General features: G+C 35.2%; 1 protein-coding gene across 1 annotated transcript; it reads right to left on the bottom strand.

Annotated features, from left to right (window-relative positions):
- Positions 1–1,034: 1,034 nt before the first annotated feature.
- Positions 1,035–17,896, bottom strand: LOC149812328 (synaptonemal complex protein ZEP1-like). Its single transcript, XM_089993031.1, has 19 exons — positions 17,705–17,896; positions 17,554–17,603; positions 15,464–15,671; positions 15,199–15,324; positions 15,008–15,106; positions 14,468–14,926; positions 14,125–14,342; positions 13,809–14,057; positions 13,594–13,722; positions 13,446–13,514; positions 13,228–13,338; positions 12,496–12,603; positions 12,315–12,425; positions 12,079–12,165; positions 2,770–2,856; positions 2,565–2,669; positions 2,301–2,387; positions 2,112–2,186; positions 1,035–1,133 (listed from the first exon to the last, which is right to left on the bottom strand). Exons 1-19 carry the CDS (start codon positions 17,847–17,849, stop codon positions 1,035–1,037), a joined length of 2,622 nt encoding a protein of 873 aa, XP_089849157.1. The 5' UTR covers positions 17,850–17,896.
- Between the last annotated feature and the right edge of the window lie 208 nt (positions 17,897–18,104).

Genomic DNA, 18,104 nt, shown 5'->3' with positions numbered 1-18,104 from the left:
ATTCAAATATGTGAATTTCCTCATATATTTGCGAATTTCTTTTGCTCACTACAATTTCAAAAAGCTTGGGTACAAGGGTGCTATATGTATATAATCACTAGAATATGAGAATTCAAAATATGAGAACTAATGTGTGAACCGTTACTTTTATGGATTTTTTGTTCTTTTCTCTTGAATCTAACCGTATGGATGTGATCTACATGCTTGGATTTATAAGAACTCGCTCTTGGATCATCCGATTTTGATACATAAACATGATTTTTTTTAAGGTTTTAAAATCAATGGCTAATAATCTTCATAAATATTCAAAAATCACATTTTTCATCAAAAATACATGATCCAGTGGTTGATTCCTAGCAAATTCACCATGCCAAGCACATCCACATGGTTGGATTTGCAAAAAAAGTGTTGAAAATGCCCATATTTCTAGTTCTCATGTTTCATTTCTCATATTCCAGTTACTATATATTTACACACACACACACATATATATATATATATATATATATATATATATATATATATATATATATATATATATATATATATATATATATATATATATATATATCTGTGTGTGTGTATGTATGTATTTATGTGTATAATATAGATAAAACTGGACTTCGTTAGGGTTAACAAAGAAGTTTCAGACAAAAATGAATCCTAGTATGGTTGACCACACCTGACACTATGAAGGTCGTGCCTAAGTGTCAAGCCCGCACTGACATGGGTGTATTTTCCTTTTAGAAGTGTGCATGTTACATAGGTCATATCCAAATCCATCCCTTTGAAATATAAATCCATTCTCTTTAGTCTCACTTGGGTTAAATCTGATTCAGGTCAGTAGAATAACCGATTTTGATGAGAACCACTGCCAACCCTACCACATCAAGTAACAGAAGATTGAAAAGACAGTTCCATGCTTCACATCATTCTAAAAAAAAAAGACAAAATCAGAACAATCAACATTTTCTAAATGTATCTTTTGAGTAAGTCCAACTTTCCAGAAAATGCTTCATATGATATGGGCGCCTCTAGTCAAATGCATATGGATCATCATTATAAGGATCCAAAGAACTCTCTTTAAACAAGTCACCAATGCTTGAAGGGTGTACATGAGGCCCCCGACTTCCCTACATCACCATAAACTGAAACTGTTGATCACATTGGTTGGTTGCAAATGCAACAAAAAATGATGCACACATACTACATAGCGGAGCATGAAAAAAATTCACCATATGCAGAACGGTTTACAATCACTGATACATTATTTGAAGAATCAAAACAGGTCAACTAAAACAAAACATTTATGTAAAATCTTAGGCCATAAGTTGTTCAAGTGATATCTCTTCTACAGTAAACAAATTGTATAAAGCCGATCCTCAACAAAGCATATAACTCTGATTCCCAGTTGTGCAAGAATCTTCAGTAAATTGCTTGCAGATACTGTTCACGATTTTCTTGTCTTAAAATTCTATATTTGATCATTAGTTTATTATGCTACATAGGCCCAGGTGGCCCTTCTCAAATAATTTAGGTGGTATGCTAGAGAACCTTACTCAGTTACATATCACATGTAGAGATTTAGTGGAGTAGGACAGAGTCGCTGCATCTGAAGCCGCAATTGTTGAAATTTAAGTATCATGGTGTGCTCTTTGATTAAGACACATTTAGTATTGCATTTTTTTTAATGAATGGTTCATAAGCAATGCAGGTGAAAAAAGGACAAAAGTAGGATAAGTAGTCCACTGATGACCCAGTAATCATATAATGTAGAAATAAGTTCTAGATCAAGATTACAGAAAGAGCCATAACTTGTGAACATGATGAATACCATCAGAATTAAAAGATACCCATACTACCAGCTTCCGATACCTATAACTCAATAACAAGTTATCACAATATCATCGTCATATAGCAATCATTTACAAAGGCAAAAATTAACAACGAGAGAACCATAAAATATTGTGTAAATGATGTGCAATGTTAACAGTTTGAATTTCATAAGACCATAAAAAGGTAAGATGAAAGATAAATGATTACTTATGAAAGCGGATCAAATCGATATAAATGAAATGAAGTCACAAGACCAAAGTCAGACTCTTTGGTACCTTTATCTTCTTGACATGTGGATGTTTACTGACAATGGATTTATCCATGTTAACCTTCTTGTGACTTAAATGATTCTAGATAAGGTAGAATCACAGAAAAACCATTAGATGCAGATATGCCATAAAATATCAGGTTTATACAGAATATCTACATACAACTGACAGAGGTGAGCTAAAACGGATTTATACCCCAATCATTACAGTACTCTTTGTTTTCCTGCGTTTTGTGATTGTTCTCCCATTAGCAGTTTGAACTTCATATTCTTGTCTCGTCACCTGAAATATCAACATCCATCCAAGGCATAAACAAAGACCTTTTTAACAACATAAGTATCAGGCATTCAGATTGGCATTAGATAGACCAAGAATCACATGCACACACACACGAGAGAGAGAGAGAGAGAGAGAGAGAGAGAGAGAGAGAGAGAGAGAGAGAGAGAGAGCAAAGCTTGCCTTCTTGCTATGCTTGGGAACATCAACTAAAGCCCCAGGTTTCTCATTCTCTCTCTTCAACAAACTTTTCACAGGAGCACCTATCACCCCAAGAATTTCCGAGTTCTGAAAAAAGATAAAAAAATGCATGTGATGTGAATGCATGCCTGACAATAACAAAAAGGGAAAGTGCTTCTGTAACTACGGGTTGTAATACTGCTCTCACCCTGTGATTTTCATTTTCCACCATAACAAGATGGTCCCCCTTCCCAACATCAGCATCCAACATCTTTATAGATGAAGCAGAGAATGCCTGAAAACAAGACCAGCTTTTGAAAACGATAACATTTCCGAGACCACATCAGCTAGCCAAAATCTTGTCTAATATATTGAGAAAAACTTGTGTCTAGTATGACAAAGAATTGGGGAGTATCCAGAGCAACTATTATGACAGAAAAGTTCCATATTGTATGCCAATGAAAGTCATCAGTTGGATATGTACTGAGGGTGCAAACACCCAAGTTGTTTACCTGCTTGGATAAACAAACACACTATTCTAATAAACAACATGCTAGTGTTGCCTAATTTTTTCATAAAGAATTTGCAGAAGATCACCTGCAGAAATAACATATCAATGCTGGGAGATGAAAATTAACTACTCTTGGTTATATTAACAATTGGAACTGGAATGTCTAATTTTGTTCCACAACGAACAAGATTAGACATCCTCTAAGATAACAATTTTCAGAAGTGGGCTAGTAGGTTCCCTGAATTTTGCCAATGCATCTAAACTCCAAGTGTTAGTTAATGAAGGCAAGTATTTTTCACTTTCATGCTTCTATTATACTTCTTGTCAGGACAAAGATATCTATATGTAAAATTTAAAGTTGTTAAAATAATAGTTATTCTCAAGTCCTGATATTATCAGTGATAATTTAGCACATTTTGATCACTTTATTTCTGAACTTAGCACTTTCTAATCATCGTATTTCTGAGGTAATTACAGAGTGCTCTATAGGCATGTCAAACTTGGGTCAGATCAATGTTGTCAGTATCTGAATCGGACTTGTATCGTTTGGCCAACAATTCAGGTGAATCGGCTGATACTGATTCTCAAGTGAATCATTTTGAATCGGCCAAAAAATGCTTAAAAAATATTATGTGTCAATCAGAATGTGACACGTGTTAAAGCCATTAAAATTAATTTTAAGCTATTTTTTACATTTATTAAAAAACAGTCGATTTAGGTCAGTATCGTATCGATTTTCTGGCGATACGATACATATCGGCTGATACTGACAATACTGGGTCAGATTGAGGTTATTTCACATCCAACCCAAACTAACACACCCTTGGATTTGGTTCAGGTTCAGGACAGGTCAGTATGTCATCAACCATATCTGTGTTAAATTGTATCTCCTATGTACATATATTTTTATATGTATATGACGAAAGATATATATACATATATGTATCTATTGTCATATATATATATAAATATATATTTTCCCTTCATGTAACCCCCAGGGGTATTTCTGTCTTTCGTTCTATTTTACGCATATTAACACTTGTAAATATGTTTGTAATTTATTTCTTTTTATTTTCTTCTTTTCCTTTTTTCTCTTTTCTTTTTCTTTTTTATTATAGTTGACTTAGTCAACCTTGGAGGGGGGTCCAACACTAGTCGTTGGACCCCTCCAATGGTTAGATTTCTAACCGTTGGAGGGGCTCCAACGACTAGTGGGAGCCCCTCCAAGGCTTCCTCTCTTCTATAAAAGGGGTTGAACCCCTATTGTATTTCATTCATGGTTGGGGAGCATTGTCCTCCAACTTGTTCAATAAAATTCTTTATATTTTGCATTTGGGTTCTCTTTTTGTACCTTTGTGTACATTGTTCTAAGTGTTCTTGTGCCTTTGTGCATCTCTCCCTTTGTGGTGGTTGTGCGTATTTAGCACTATATCTCTCTTGAGATATTTTCACATGGTATCAAAGCAAGGTTGGAGATTGAAGATCGTGTGATTCTTCATCTTTTTCAAAGTGCCTCGTAAAGCGTGCCCTTGGCTTCTTGGTGATTGAAGTAGGAACTTCTCTTCCATCAATATTTTGGAAGATTCTTACGACAAGAAAGACTTAAGAATCCCTTGTGGTACGTATATATTCTTCATTCTTCCTTCTCTAATGGGTGAGAAAGAGTCTTATTTTTCACTTGGTTTCAAATTAAATGGCTCAAACTACCATGTTTGGGCCGGTAATATGGAGGCTCACATTAAGGGAAAAGCTCTTTGGGGATATGTTAAAGGAACCATTCCCGAACCCGAACCTAAGATCACCATTATTGATAAGGGTGAAATAAAGGTTCTTGATGGCGAAGAAAGAGAAAAAGCCTTTGAAGAATATAACAAAAGACATGAAGAATGGAAGATGAAAAACTACAAAATTCTCTCATGGTTCTTTTCTTCCGTTGAAACGAAGATAAATGCCAATATTTTGAAGTTCAAGAAAGCCTTTCAAGTATGGGAATATCTCAAAAGAATGTATACTTCGAGAGATTTGTCCCATAAATATTACCTTCAAAAGAAGGCATTGACCCTTCAACAAGGGGAAATGTCCGTTAGAGAATATTTTGCCGAGCTATCCACCATTTGGGATGAACTTGCTCTTCAAGAACCTAAATGGAGTGGAGCGGCTATTGAATTAAGGGCCAAACAACTTGAAGAGGATCACTTCTTCAACTTTTTAAACAGGCTTAGACCCGAATTTGAGCAAACTAGGTCCTCTCTCTTGTCTTCTTTCTCTTCTCCTCCTTTGAAAGATGTACTTACCAAGCTAAGTGGAGAAGAAACTCGATTGGGGATGAATAAAACCAATCAAAGTGTGTTGGTCGTTCCCTCTAAAGATGAAGATGAGGGTGCTTATGCCGTCTCTAGACCGGGGAATAATGTCAAAACATATAAACCCCCTCACTTCAACAAAAATCAAGGAGGAAGAGAAAATGGTGGACAATATGGAAGAAGAGATTATAGCAAAATCATATGCCACTTTTACAAAGAACCGGGTCACATTAAACCGGTATGTCCTAAATGGAAAAAGATGGTGGCTATGTCTACAACGTTCCAACAATACAAGGAGGAAGGACCATCAACTTCCAACAATGCTACATCATCTCTAAATCAAATAATGGAAGCTCTTCAACCTCTCCTCAAGGGTTCCGTTTCCGGAGCCGCCATGTCCACCTTCTCTCCTCCCGATAAAATTCTTTGGCTCTTAGACTCGGTGCATCCTTTCATATGACTGCAAATGTTTTTGCACTTTCTAAATACTCAAAAAATTTGTCACACTCTTTTGTTTCTACGGCGGATGGGGCTTCTCTTGAAATAAAGGGAATTGGAGATTTTGAAAGTCAAGTTTTTTTTGTTCCTAAAGTTAGATTTATCCCAAAATTAAATTTAAATTTGCTTTCTGTTTCTCAACTATCGGATCATGGGTGTGATATCAAATTTTCATCAAATAAATGTTGGATACAAGATCGCTGGCCCGGGAAGTTGATTGAGGAAGGCTCTAGGAAGGGAGATCTATACTTTATGGAATTTCTTCAAGTTCCAAAACAATCGTTTTGTAATATTTCCCAACATAAGGATATAAATGTTTGATATAAATATTTGGCATAAACGCCTTGGGCACCCAAATATTGTCAAGCTTTCTTATTTACATTTTACCAAAACCTTATGTAAAGACAACTTCAATTGTAATGATTGTATTCTTGGTAAAATGAGAAGCTTACCTTTTGGACAAAGAACTATGTTTTCAACTAAGCCTTTTGAAATTGTGCATTCGGATGTATGGGGACCGGCACCCATTATGTCTAAGGGAGGGTTTTCATATTATGTTATTTATGTTGATGATTTTTCAAGATATAGTTGGATCTACTTCCTCAAGCATAAACATGAGGTCTTCTCTACCTTTAAGGTTTTCCATGTGATGATACAAAACCAATTTAATAGTAAATTACAAATTTTTAGAACCGATTCCGAGGGAAAATATCTTTCAAATGATTTCAAAAGTTATATTGAAAATAATGGAATTATTCATCAAAGGTCTTGTCCCCAAACTCCTTAACAAAATAGATTAGCCGAACGAAAACATAGACATATAATAGAAACTACAAGAACATTACTCATTTCTCAAAAAATTCCAAAAAGATTTTGGGCCGAAGCGGCTCTTGCATCAGTTTACCTCATAAATCGACTTCCATAAAAAAATTTGAACCAAATAACACCTTTTGAAATGTTATATAAAAAGAAACCCGACTACAATAGACTAAGAATTTTTTGTTGTAAGTGTTTTGTCCTCACCGACAAAAATGATAAATTGTCTCCTAAAGCTATTTCTTGTGTATTTTTGGGTTATTCGGAAACACAAAAAGGTTTTAGATGTTATGATATTAAAAATGACAAACTATATGTTTCAAGAAACGCGACCTTTTTAGAGAACATAAGTGGTTTTGAAGAACACAAAGCTCATGAAGATAATGCCGATTACTCTTTTTTGTTTGAACTATTATCTAGAAATGAAGATTTTTTTAGTGATGATGAAATAAATGAGGATGTGGGTAGAAGTGAAAGTACTCCACAACCCATCCAATATGAAGAAGAAATAATAGTTGAACCAATCACCTATACACATAGAGATAAAAGTACCTTTAGAAGTGCAATAGAAAAATATAGTGACCCTAGTGAATCTTCTAACCAATCTCGAAGAACCGAAAGATCTAGGAAAAATCCTTCTAAATTTATATCCTATGAGTCCTTTTCTCCAAAGCATAGGGCATGTCTTAGTGCTATTCACTCCTACCAAGAACTTAGAAATTTTGGAGAAGCCAAGGAAAGAATAGAGTGGAGGGATGCCATGGATAACGAGCTTAGAGCCCTCAACAAAGCTAAAACTTGGGTTTTTCAAGATCTCCGAAAAGGAAAAAAATCAATAGGATGTAGATGGGTTTATAAAGTCAAAACCAAGAGTGATGGCACTCTTGAGAGATATAAAGCCCGTCTTGTCGCTAAGGGATATAGTCAATAATACAACATTGATTACGAAGAAACGTTTGCTCTTGTTGCACGAATGGTCATTGTTAGGTGTTTGATCACCATTGCCTCTATTAAAAACTAGAACATTTATCAAATGGAAGTCAAAAATGCATTTTTAAACAAGGACCTTAATGAATAAGTATACATGGATGCTCCTCTCGGCTTGGATGTTCCAAAGGGAAAAGTCCTTCGTTTGCAATAAGCTCTTTATGGTTTAAAACAAGCTCCTAAGGCTTGGTATGATCGATTTAATGAAGTAATGATTCAAAATGGTTTTGTTTCATGCTACAGTGACACTGCTCTATTTGTCAAAAGGTCTAATGCAGGTATTGTGATTTTACTGCTTTATGTTGAAGATATGTTGATAACAGGTAGTGACATAAAGGGTATCAAAGATATTAAAAACACTTTGAAAGAAAGGTTTGAAATGTCAGATTTGGGGTATTTAACTTATTTTCTTGGTATTGAGGTAGCCTATTCTCATAGAGGCTATTTTTTGTCTCAAACCAAACTTGCATGTGAGATTCTTGACAGATCTAGTATTACTGATGAAAAAATTTGTGAAACTCCTGAAATTGTGGGATCAAAGATGAAAATCGATGATGGGATTCTGTTGAAGGATCTTACCCCCTATCGGCAACTTGTGGGGTCTCTAATGTATCTTAGCATCACAAGGCCAGATATCTCACACGTCGTGCACACTGCAAGCCAATTCCAGCATGCTCCTACATCCGTTCATGTGGACGTTGTTCTCCGAGTTGTCAGATACATAAGGGAAACTATCAACAAGGGAGTTTTTCTTTCCTCATCCCCTGAATTAAATTTGATTACATATACTGACTCTAATTGGGGAGGTGACCCAAATAATCGTCACTCCACTACAGGCTTTTGTATTTTTTTAGGTGAATCCCTAATCTCATGGAGATACAAGAAACAACAAAAGGTGTCTCTGTCATCCACAGAAGCAAAATATCGAGCCATGGCTTCTACAACTATGGAAATTGTGTGGATTCACCAACTGTTACAGGATATGGGGATTCAGGTTCAAGGACCCACTAAGTTGTACTGTGATAATAAGAGTGCAATCTACATTGCCAAAAATCACACATTTCATGAACGCACAAAGCATATTGAAATGGACTGCCACTACGTTAGAGAAACATACTTGCAAAGAATTATAGATCTTCCATACGTGACTTCTGAATATCAGTTGGCAGATTTCTTCACCAAGGCTCTATGCTCTCCAAGATTCAATTTTCTTCTTGGCAAACTCTCGGTCATTTCGCCCTAAGTTTGAGGGAGGGTGTTAAATTGTATCTCCTATGTACATATATTTTTATATTCATATGACGAAAGATACATATACATATATATATCATACATATATGTATATGTATCTATTGTCATATATATATATATATAAAAATATATATTTTCCCTTCATGTAACCCCCAGGGGTATTTCTGACTTTTGTTCTATTTTACGCATATTAACACTTGTAAATATGTTTGTAATTTATTTCTTTTTATTTTCTTCTTTTCCTTTTTTCTTTTTTCTCTTTTCTTTTTCTTTTTTATTATAGTTGACTTAGTCAACCTTGGAGGGGGGTCCAACACTAGTCGTTGGACCCCTCCAACGGTTAGAAGGGATCCAACGACTAGTGGGAGCCCCTCCAAGGCTTCCTCTCTTCTATAAAAGGGGTTGAACCCCTATTGTATTTCATTCATGGTTGGGGAGCATTGTCCTCCAACTTGTTCAATAAAATTCTTTATATTTTGCATTTGGGTTCTCTTTTTGTACCTTTGTGTACATTGTTCTAAGTGTTCTTGTGCCTGTGTGCATCTCTCCCATTGTGGTGGTTGTGCGTATTTAGCACTATATCTCTCTTGAGATATTTTCACAATCTGAGTTCAAGCATGTAAGTTCAAACTCGAACCTGACTACATACAATGCATTACATAGGGTTTGTTCAAACAACATCACGTGGTAGCTCAGTTGCATATGTTTTCCACAACACAAATGACATGAGATCAACTGCCATCAATTCACATCATAGTCACCTGTATTGTTAAAAGTAATTTCTCGGCAAGGGTATTTCTCAGAGAGATTTTCAAAAGTTGTTAAATCTCGAGAATATCTTGGGAGTTTAAAAATTGAAAAATATATAAATAACAACAAAAAAGCTAAGAAAATAATAAGCTTTGCATTATTTTTATTCCAAAAATATAAAGAAACATGTTTTAAAGGTTTTAACCAGGGTTACCGGAAGCGCCATAGGGCATGAAGAAGCGCGCTTCTCTGAAGCGCATTTCGAAAGCACGAAACATGGTGCTTCCAAAACGTGCTGGGAAGCACCAAAATAAATTGAAGTGTGCTTCCCATTATTCTTTTTCCAAATTTTTTTGCATTTTAATTTTTATTTTTATTTTTGTTTTTATTTTTCTCTTTTTTCACTTCCCCCTTGCTTTTTGTTCGTTTCCTAGGTCGCTTTTGAGACGATTCCTGGTTCATTTTTAAGTCGTCCCACGCTTCTCGCTTCCTAAAATTTTGGAAGTGCTTCGCTTCCCGCTTCCCGAATCGCTTCCCCGACTGGCAACTCTAGTTTTAACATATAAAAGAAACAAAAAAATAGGAAATGCAAACTTAAAATAAAAAAAAAAGAGTTTTTTTCCCAAAAACATCACAATATTATCACAGTATTTTGTCTCTAGCGATATTTTGAAAATATTGTGATATATTCCCGATATTATCGGCTACCTTGAAATAGCCGATAATGTCACGATATTTTCAATATATCGGCGATATCATTGAGTGATTCACATATGCATTGGCACGCAGGACAGGTCAGTTTAAGTCTTCTGTAAATGCAAATACTCCAAATATGGGATTTGGATCAATCAGAACTTGACCTTAACCCAACCCTTTGAACAACTGCAGTCCTCTAGGAAGAACAAGCAGTACCTTGACATTGTCAGATTGGAATACTATGAGATCCAAAGTAGCAGGTTCAAGTAAAGCAAGTGTCAAAATTATTAGTGAATGTAGTTAGAGGAAACCAATGATACGGAGCAAGGAGGATCATCAATGATGAGATCTCACCCCACTATTTCAATGTTTGATTCCAGTGTGCATTGTGTTGATTGCAATCACTAATAAAGCAAAGTTGATAAAATAGACACAAGATGTGAATAAATTTCTTAAATGGCTTGATCTATTTAATGGAAAATAACCAATGGAATCAATTTAACAAAAAAAGAGGAGAGATGAAATTTTTGGTAATTTAAAAATAAAAGGAGGGGACTAACCAAAAATCTTAAAATAAAATATAGATAATAACCAATGGGTTATAGGCAGCAAGAACCAAAAAAACAGGCCTAAATCCTGGTTGTGGGCACCTAAATTGGCGCACCCTCATTGTCCCAAACCAAGTTCCTAACCTAAACTTGTTCAGACATGCAAGCATAAAAGGGAAAACTGATACATCTCTCTCTCTCTCTCTCTCTCTCTCTCTATATATATATATATATATATATATATATATGTCTCTCTCTCTCCATACCCCACGTCTTTACTCCCCCTCTCTCTATATGTTAAGGTTACAGAGTCTACACCCAATTCGTTTCTTGTAGAAATGACATGGTAACTTACTCAAATAGCTACCTGTTGTTTTCTCTTTTCTCCCACAAATGATACATCTCTCTCTCAATATTCCACGTCTTTACTTCCCCCCCCCCCCCCACCTCTCTCTCTCTCTCTCTCTCTCTCTCCATACCCCACGTCTTTACTCCCCCTCTCTCTATATGTCAAGCTTACAGAGTCTACACCCAATTCGTTTCTTGTAGAAATGACATGGTAACTTACTCAAATAGCTACCTGTTGCTTTCTCTTTTCTCCCACAAATGACTAGCACATAGAATTACATCATTACTATTAACATTTACTTATAAAATTTATACTGACCTACATATGCACAAAATTACTACTCTTTTCCATAAGATTTCCACCTTTTGTTTCCTTAAAAAGAGAATTCACTACAATGGTACCATGCATTTCTACAACATCAATTTCTTGAGAGTTGAAAAGATGTTCACTGAAAGCAAGTACTTTTTTAATATATATTTAGTTCCAGTTTCTAATAGCTTTAGCATGCTCTCAACAGCAGACAGCATGCCCTCCAGATATTGGTTAAACTTGCCATTACTTTCCTATAATAGTGAAGATTTTAACATTTCCAGAAGAAAATAGAACATAGCATGGGCCCCTTGAGTTACCCATTTGTTGTGCTTACATTTAAAATACACTATAAATTAATTATAAAATTAAATTTCCTATAAAAAAAAAAGAAACAATAGCACTACTATTTTTCAATAAAGATTGAGCCATCATTAGGGCCGAAATAAACATATTAGGAAGATAGGCATGAACATGATTAAGTGAGGAGGTTCTTAACCTTCTTTGAGTTCACTTCTGGGCCATCTTGTCGATTATCATCAATTACTTTCCATTGCAACTGCAGCAGAGCTCTTTGCTTTTCTTCCTGTCAGGTAGTAGTGTCAGTTTCAGTTCTAATTGGCAGCAGCAGAACAGATTCAATAAGTAGAAAAGCACTTGAGCAATAAGTTGGCCATTTAAACTACTAATGTACATTGAGAAAAGCCCCATCAGATGTATATTGAGAAAACCTACCTTTGATTTCTGCAGCTCCAATTCTTCCTGAATCTTTCTTAGTTCATCTTGGTGCTCATAAATCATGATTTTCATTTGAAGTTCATGTTCTTTCCTCAGTGTCATAATTTTCTATAGCAAGAAGAATATAAGCCCCAACAATGAAAAAAAAAGAAACATAATAAGCAAAAATTTACCAAACCTCTCTCGATTCATTTTCATAGTGAATCTCCAGTCTCTTTATCTCTTCATCATGTTTCTCCTTAATGCAAAGTTCCCTGCTATTGTACTCAAGCTGACTTTTTTTAATCTGCAAAGGCAATAGAATCTTGAGAAAAATTATTCCTGTAAATTGTGGGTAATAAATCCAAATAAGTATAGAAAGGCAAGCAGTCACCAATTCTGGAATTGACAATTTTCTGGCAAGGCAATTTATCAAGAGATACTAAAAGTCATCATTTTTCAAGGAAAATATTTGCAACTTCATAACAGAAGGATTATTTAACAAATAAAATCTTAATTGTGTTCCTCCACAACAATAAAAAAGCAACCATGGTATCCACATATAAAAGATTAAGGGAATTAAGATTGAAGACTATTTCAATTGAAAAAGGCAAAAATGACATTTTTTCAACATTTTTTTATGCATTGTGTTAATTTTGTGTATGTTCCCAACACTTTATTCGAATTTTGAAATTACCAATATTTTCAAAAAGTCATGAAAATATCAAGAAAATCTTCTTTGTTTACATATTGTAAAATAACCCAGATTGTGAAAATATCAGTAATGATTTTGACCACAGGATAAAGTACAAATGTGTACAAAAACAATGCTTAACAGCTCCATTATTGAAATTCACTCGTGACTCCTATTAGAACAGAAGCATGAACAATCCTTTTCATACAATTCTCAGTTCTACTAACTAAAACCTACCGAGGCATCATGCTCCTCCTGAACCTGCCGAAGATGCTCTAGTTCCTTTTCTCTGCATTGTGCCGTCTTTTCTTCATATTTTCTTTCCATTTCAGTCAGAATATTATTTGCCTGAACTTCAAATTATCCTTCAGTAGAATGTAGAAGAGCCTAAAGACAACTTATCATGCCCACAAATTAGACCAACAAGGAACAGTACAACTAGGGAAAGGAGTGACCTTTTCTTTCTCTAAATTAATGATCTCCTGTTTCTCCAACTCATACTTCCTCCGGATATCATTTATTTCCTTCAAAAACCATAGAATGATCACTTTCACCATATTAAAACAACCAACTTTCTTTTCTTTAGTATCTGGAAAAAGATACCTGGTCATTTCTCTGAGATATTTCCTTTAAGTGCCTTGTTAACTCCAACTGTTTGCCCTCCAGCATCGTGTCATACTGCTTTCTTGCTTCAATAAGAGAGCACTCAACAGCACTATATGATGCCTGAATCTGCAAGAAAAACATGACTCATCTGCCTATGATGCTGAGAGCAAGCATACCCCTAATCTGTTTGAACAAAATAAGGTTCAGGTAACCTGAACAATTTTCTCAACCAATTCCTTCTCCCTATCTTTGAGCTTCAATTCAGCATGTTCTTTCTCATCCAGATGAGCACGGAGTTGGCTGATTTGGATCTCTAATGATTCCACACATTGGCGATGCTTATCAATCTCTTCACTAAGGGTTTCAATTTCCTCTTTTTTCCCCTGCAGCAGAGACTCTGCTTTTTCTTGTACATTCTGGTTGAGTGATTCCAAACTCAAGACTTGCATCTTTAACTCTTGCTGAAATTTCCAACCGTCAGAGATAGAACCCATTGCAGATATTTAACCAAGTGGTGTTCAATCATACCTTTTGATCCTCAAATTTGCTCAAAGTTGATGATGACTGTGATACTTTCTCTTCTAACTTGCTAATCGTTGCCATCAATTCAACCTCCTTTGATCTGAAGAACTCCAATTCGTGTTGGGATTTCTGAATTTTCTCCACTGCTATTTGGTGTTCCTCCTTGCTTTGCAAGGTCACAGTGTCCAGGTTGTTGCGAATCTCAATTATCTGATTCTTTAACACTGAAAATCACAAAATAACAAAGGTATCTTATGGAATGATATTAAAGCCAATAACTGAAATTTACATGATTCATTATGAGGATAAGTTAACATTCCAATTGAATTTTCAATGCTCCAAAATCTACCTTCAATTTCTGACTGGAAAACTCCATTTTCTGAAGAGACCTCAAGATAACGAGCATGTAGGTGATCAAATTTAAGCTGTGAAGATTTTGCAAGGAGGCGCTTTTCTTGATGGACCAACTTATCATAGTTCTCCCAAGAAGAAGTAAGCAGAAGGATATTTTTCGAGGCTGTTAAGTTGGATGCATCAATTTCAACAATGATATCTGTCATATGACGAATCTCATCCTCCAAACTTCGCATCTTAAAGCATAAGTCATGCAAATTTTTTTCATAATTTTCACATCTGTGTTGGAGGTCAGTCTTATCTTGCTCCAACTGCTCTTTTTCGGCTGCTAAACTGATACAAAGGTCCTCTTTTATGCACAGGACTGTCTTTGCATCTTGAAGCTGAGAATTAAGAGTCTGCAATTCCTTCTTCCCTTCATTAACAGCAATTTCAAGATGGCGGATAGCAGCATCTTTCATAATGCAACAATACATTACATTCATGGCATTAAAGTATATGAGCAATGAGTCAAATCTTCTACAGAAGCACATACCTTTTTCAGTCAAAAGCATGTCGCTTTTGAGACGCTCATCAGCATAGGTTCTTTCCAGATCTTCTTTCTCAGACTGGAGGTTGTTCAAGTCATTTTTGCCTAACGGATTAGAAGAGGTTGAAATTTTGAGACTATAAGCATGCAGGTTTTTTGCATATTTCCTAGCATTTTCAATAAAAGCACTATCTTACCATTTCTAATATCTTCCTCTGCAGATTCTAACTTCAACATCAATGAATTTAGCTTAGCAGTCAAATCATCAAAAGCTTTAGAACTGGCTGCTAATTTATCCTCAAAGAACTTCTTGTCTACCTCGGCTACTCAAAATGAAAAAATAATCATATCTTTTATATAATGCCATCTTCTGGCCAAATTAGGCATCCACATTCTTCAAGGAAATCATGAATTAAGGTCAGAAACAAGAATGGCATAACCAAGAAAACATAAGGCAACTACCTTCTTGGACCTGGTGAGCTAGTTTCTGCAGAGTTTCTGTCATTTGATCTCTCAGTGCCTTTGTCGAAAACAATTTTGACTCCAAACCACTCCACAGCTTTGAATCTTCTTTCTGTTTCACTTTAAGTCTTGCATTTTCATTGTTCACATCTTGCAACTTTGCCTCGAGCACACAAATTTGATCTGACAACTTCTTCAGCTTCAAACTCTGCACCATTAATAGTAAATGCTAAATTCCCAATGATATTCTTTTTCAATAAAAGGAAAAATACCGTTACATTTTTTAAATACTGCAATAGTTTTGCATCAAAAGGAAGAAGACCAACATTCAGGAAATAATTCAGAGACAATGTGATTCTCACCAAGATTAAATTAGACAAATCAATAAACTTTTTGGGATAAGATGGGAACTTTTGCAATTGGTTAAAGATAAATGAAACTAGAAAATTCAATGCCAAAACATAAATTGTAATGCTAATTTTAAAATGTAAGTTATAATTGTAAAATTAGAGAGTAAAACATGAAACCAAGTTTAGCATTTGGCACCATTGAAGCTTTGAATAATTCAGTCTAGATATAAGAAATATGTCTCATACAAGTTCAATAACAAACATCAAGATTTGATGATGACATATAGAAATAAAAAACAAAAGGAAAATCAATAAGTTTGGAACAACAAAAGCGTTGGCAACTTTTTTTTTTTAAACTAACATCATTATCAAGAAACAAGAAATAAGTATTGATCCTAGTACAGAAAATGATGCTGAGAAAAATTTATAACATACGTATGAAAGCATGTCAATATCAAGGTATTGAGCAGCAGTATTACAGGAGAAAAAAAAAAGAACAAAAAAGGTATTGAACAGTAGATCTCAAACACGAGGACAAAATCACAAGGATTCTGAAACATTACAAGAAAGAAAAAATATAAGTACCATCCTGACCGAGAGGAGTGCATGGAAAACATAAAAGAGTAAGCCTAAATAAAATGAATGAAGAAATTAAGAAAAGGTGGCAGAGAGACAAAGTTGAGAAGAATTACAGGCGCAACAAAAAAACTAAGAATAAACAAAAACTTGGGAGAAAAATGAGCAGCCATAACTGTTCAACAAAGAGGTGTCAAACTGCCAGAAGAGAATGCCAAGAAGAAAAACAGAAGTCGCGCAACAACTACAGCAAAGTCCCCGGTTCCCGAGTCAGTTCCATGTTAGAAACTCTTATTCTTCAATTACAATGCAGGTCAAGTTTAAGTATTTCAAAAATCATGAAATGTCAAAGAAACTTGGAATTTCCTGGGTGGAAATAACGTCAGATGGTGAGAGATCTAAAATAACCTTGAAAGCATCAAAGCTCGATGCACTTTTATCTAGCTTGAATAGAACTAAGATCAAACAATAAATATACTAAAAAAAATGCTGCATTATTGTCTTGACCCAAGTACGTTGGCTACATCCAAAAAATCCCATGCGCTAAAGAATTTCAAGAACAATAAAAGTAAACACAAGGTAAAAAAAAATCAAGATATTAAAAAGAAATAAAATGCAAAAAACAGAAAGAGCTAGAAGAATTTCAACTAATTTCAACTGATCCAATTTGAGAACTTGCAAATTTTAGCTAAAATCCGCAATTACAATGCTAAATGCACGAGAAATATAGAAGAAGTTTATCAACAACAAAAGGATATCTAAGCTGCAAGGATCAGAAAACTTTCAGTGATGGATAGCACAGAATGCAGAAAATAGATCTCAAAATTTATTAGAAGCAGAAAGATCACAGTTCATATTCGAGATTATTGGAAGCAGAAAGATCACAGTTCATATTCGAGATATAGAGAATAGAAATTTGAGGAAAACACAAACTATCTAAAGAAAATGTCGTAAGTACTGAAATATAATACTTTAAATACGTCAGAGGAATAAGAAGCGTATTATATTTTCAAACATCAACAGATAGAAAAGAAGACATCTGCAAAAGATAAAGATAAAAAAAGGAAAAATCTCCAAGGTCCAAAATCAGATACACGATAATGACGAATAATCTACAGAAACTCTATATAAGGCCACAGTTAAGCAAGAAAGGGCAATTCTTACAGCCATCTCGAGATCCGATTTGGCAGAAGCTTGCTCTTTAACCAGATTTTCTGAAAAAATAGGAATTAACCAGAAGAATACATCATGAACGAAAGTCCCTACCTCATTTTCATTCCAAGAAACGAAAAGCAACCAGTGTTGATGAAATTGCCTGCTGTAAGCTTAAGATTTACGAAACTTCTGCCGGAGACGGCATCTGAAGATGGCCTCGAGGAAATCTGAAAGCTTTTTGGAGTGCCACTGAGGGACCTTAGTTGATCCAGAGCCTTCATGCTTGAAGAACTTAGTTTCTGCATCTTTAATGGAGAATGCAAACTCGGAGCCTTATGCCCCAAGAGATAAACTTTTCCAAGGGGACGGAGGAAAGAATACCGAGGAAACCCTAACGAGAGTAAGAGTGAACACTAGCAGACGAGAGAGAGGGAGAGAAGAGAAAGGGAGAACGAGATGGAAAGATAGGGGAATGAGGGAACGAGGGAGAGGAAGAGAGGGAATCGAAAGGAAAAATGAGCGGGAAATCTCGTATTTATAGTGGAAGGTGGACATCAGGT

This window comes from Nuphar pumila, chromosome 17 (assembly GCF_984573655.1).
Source record: "Nuphar pumila chromosome 17, dmNupPumi1.hap1.1, whole genome shotgun sequence".
In the NCBI taxonomy this organism is placed as follows: Eukaryota; Viridiplantae; Streptophyta; class Magnoliopsida; order Nymphaeales; family Nymphaeaceae; genus Nuphar; species Nuphar pumila.
The sequence above is the reverse complement of the archived record's forward strand: the minus strand, read 5'-3'. Positions and strand labels throughout refer to the sequence as shown.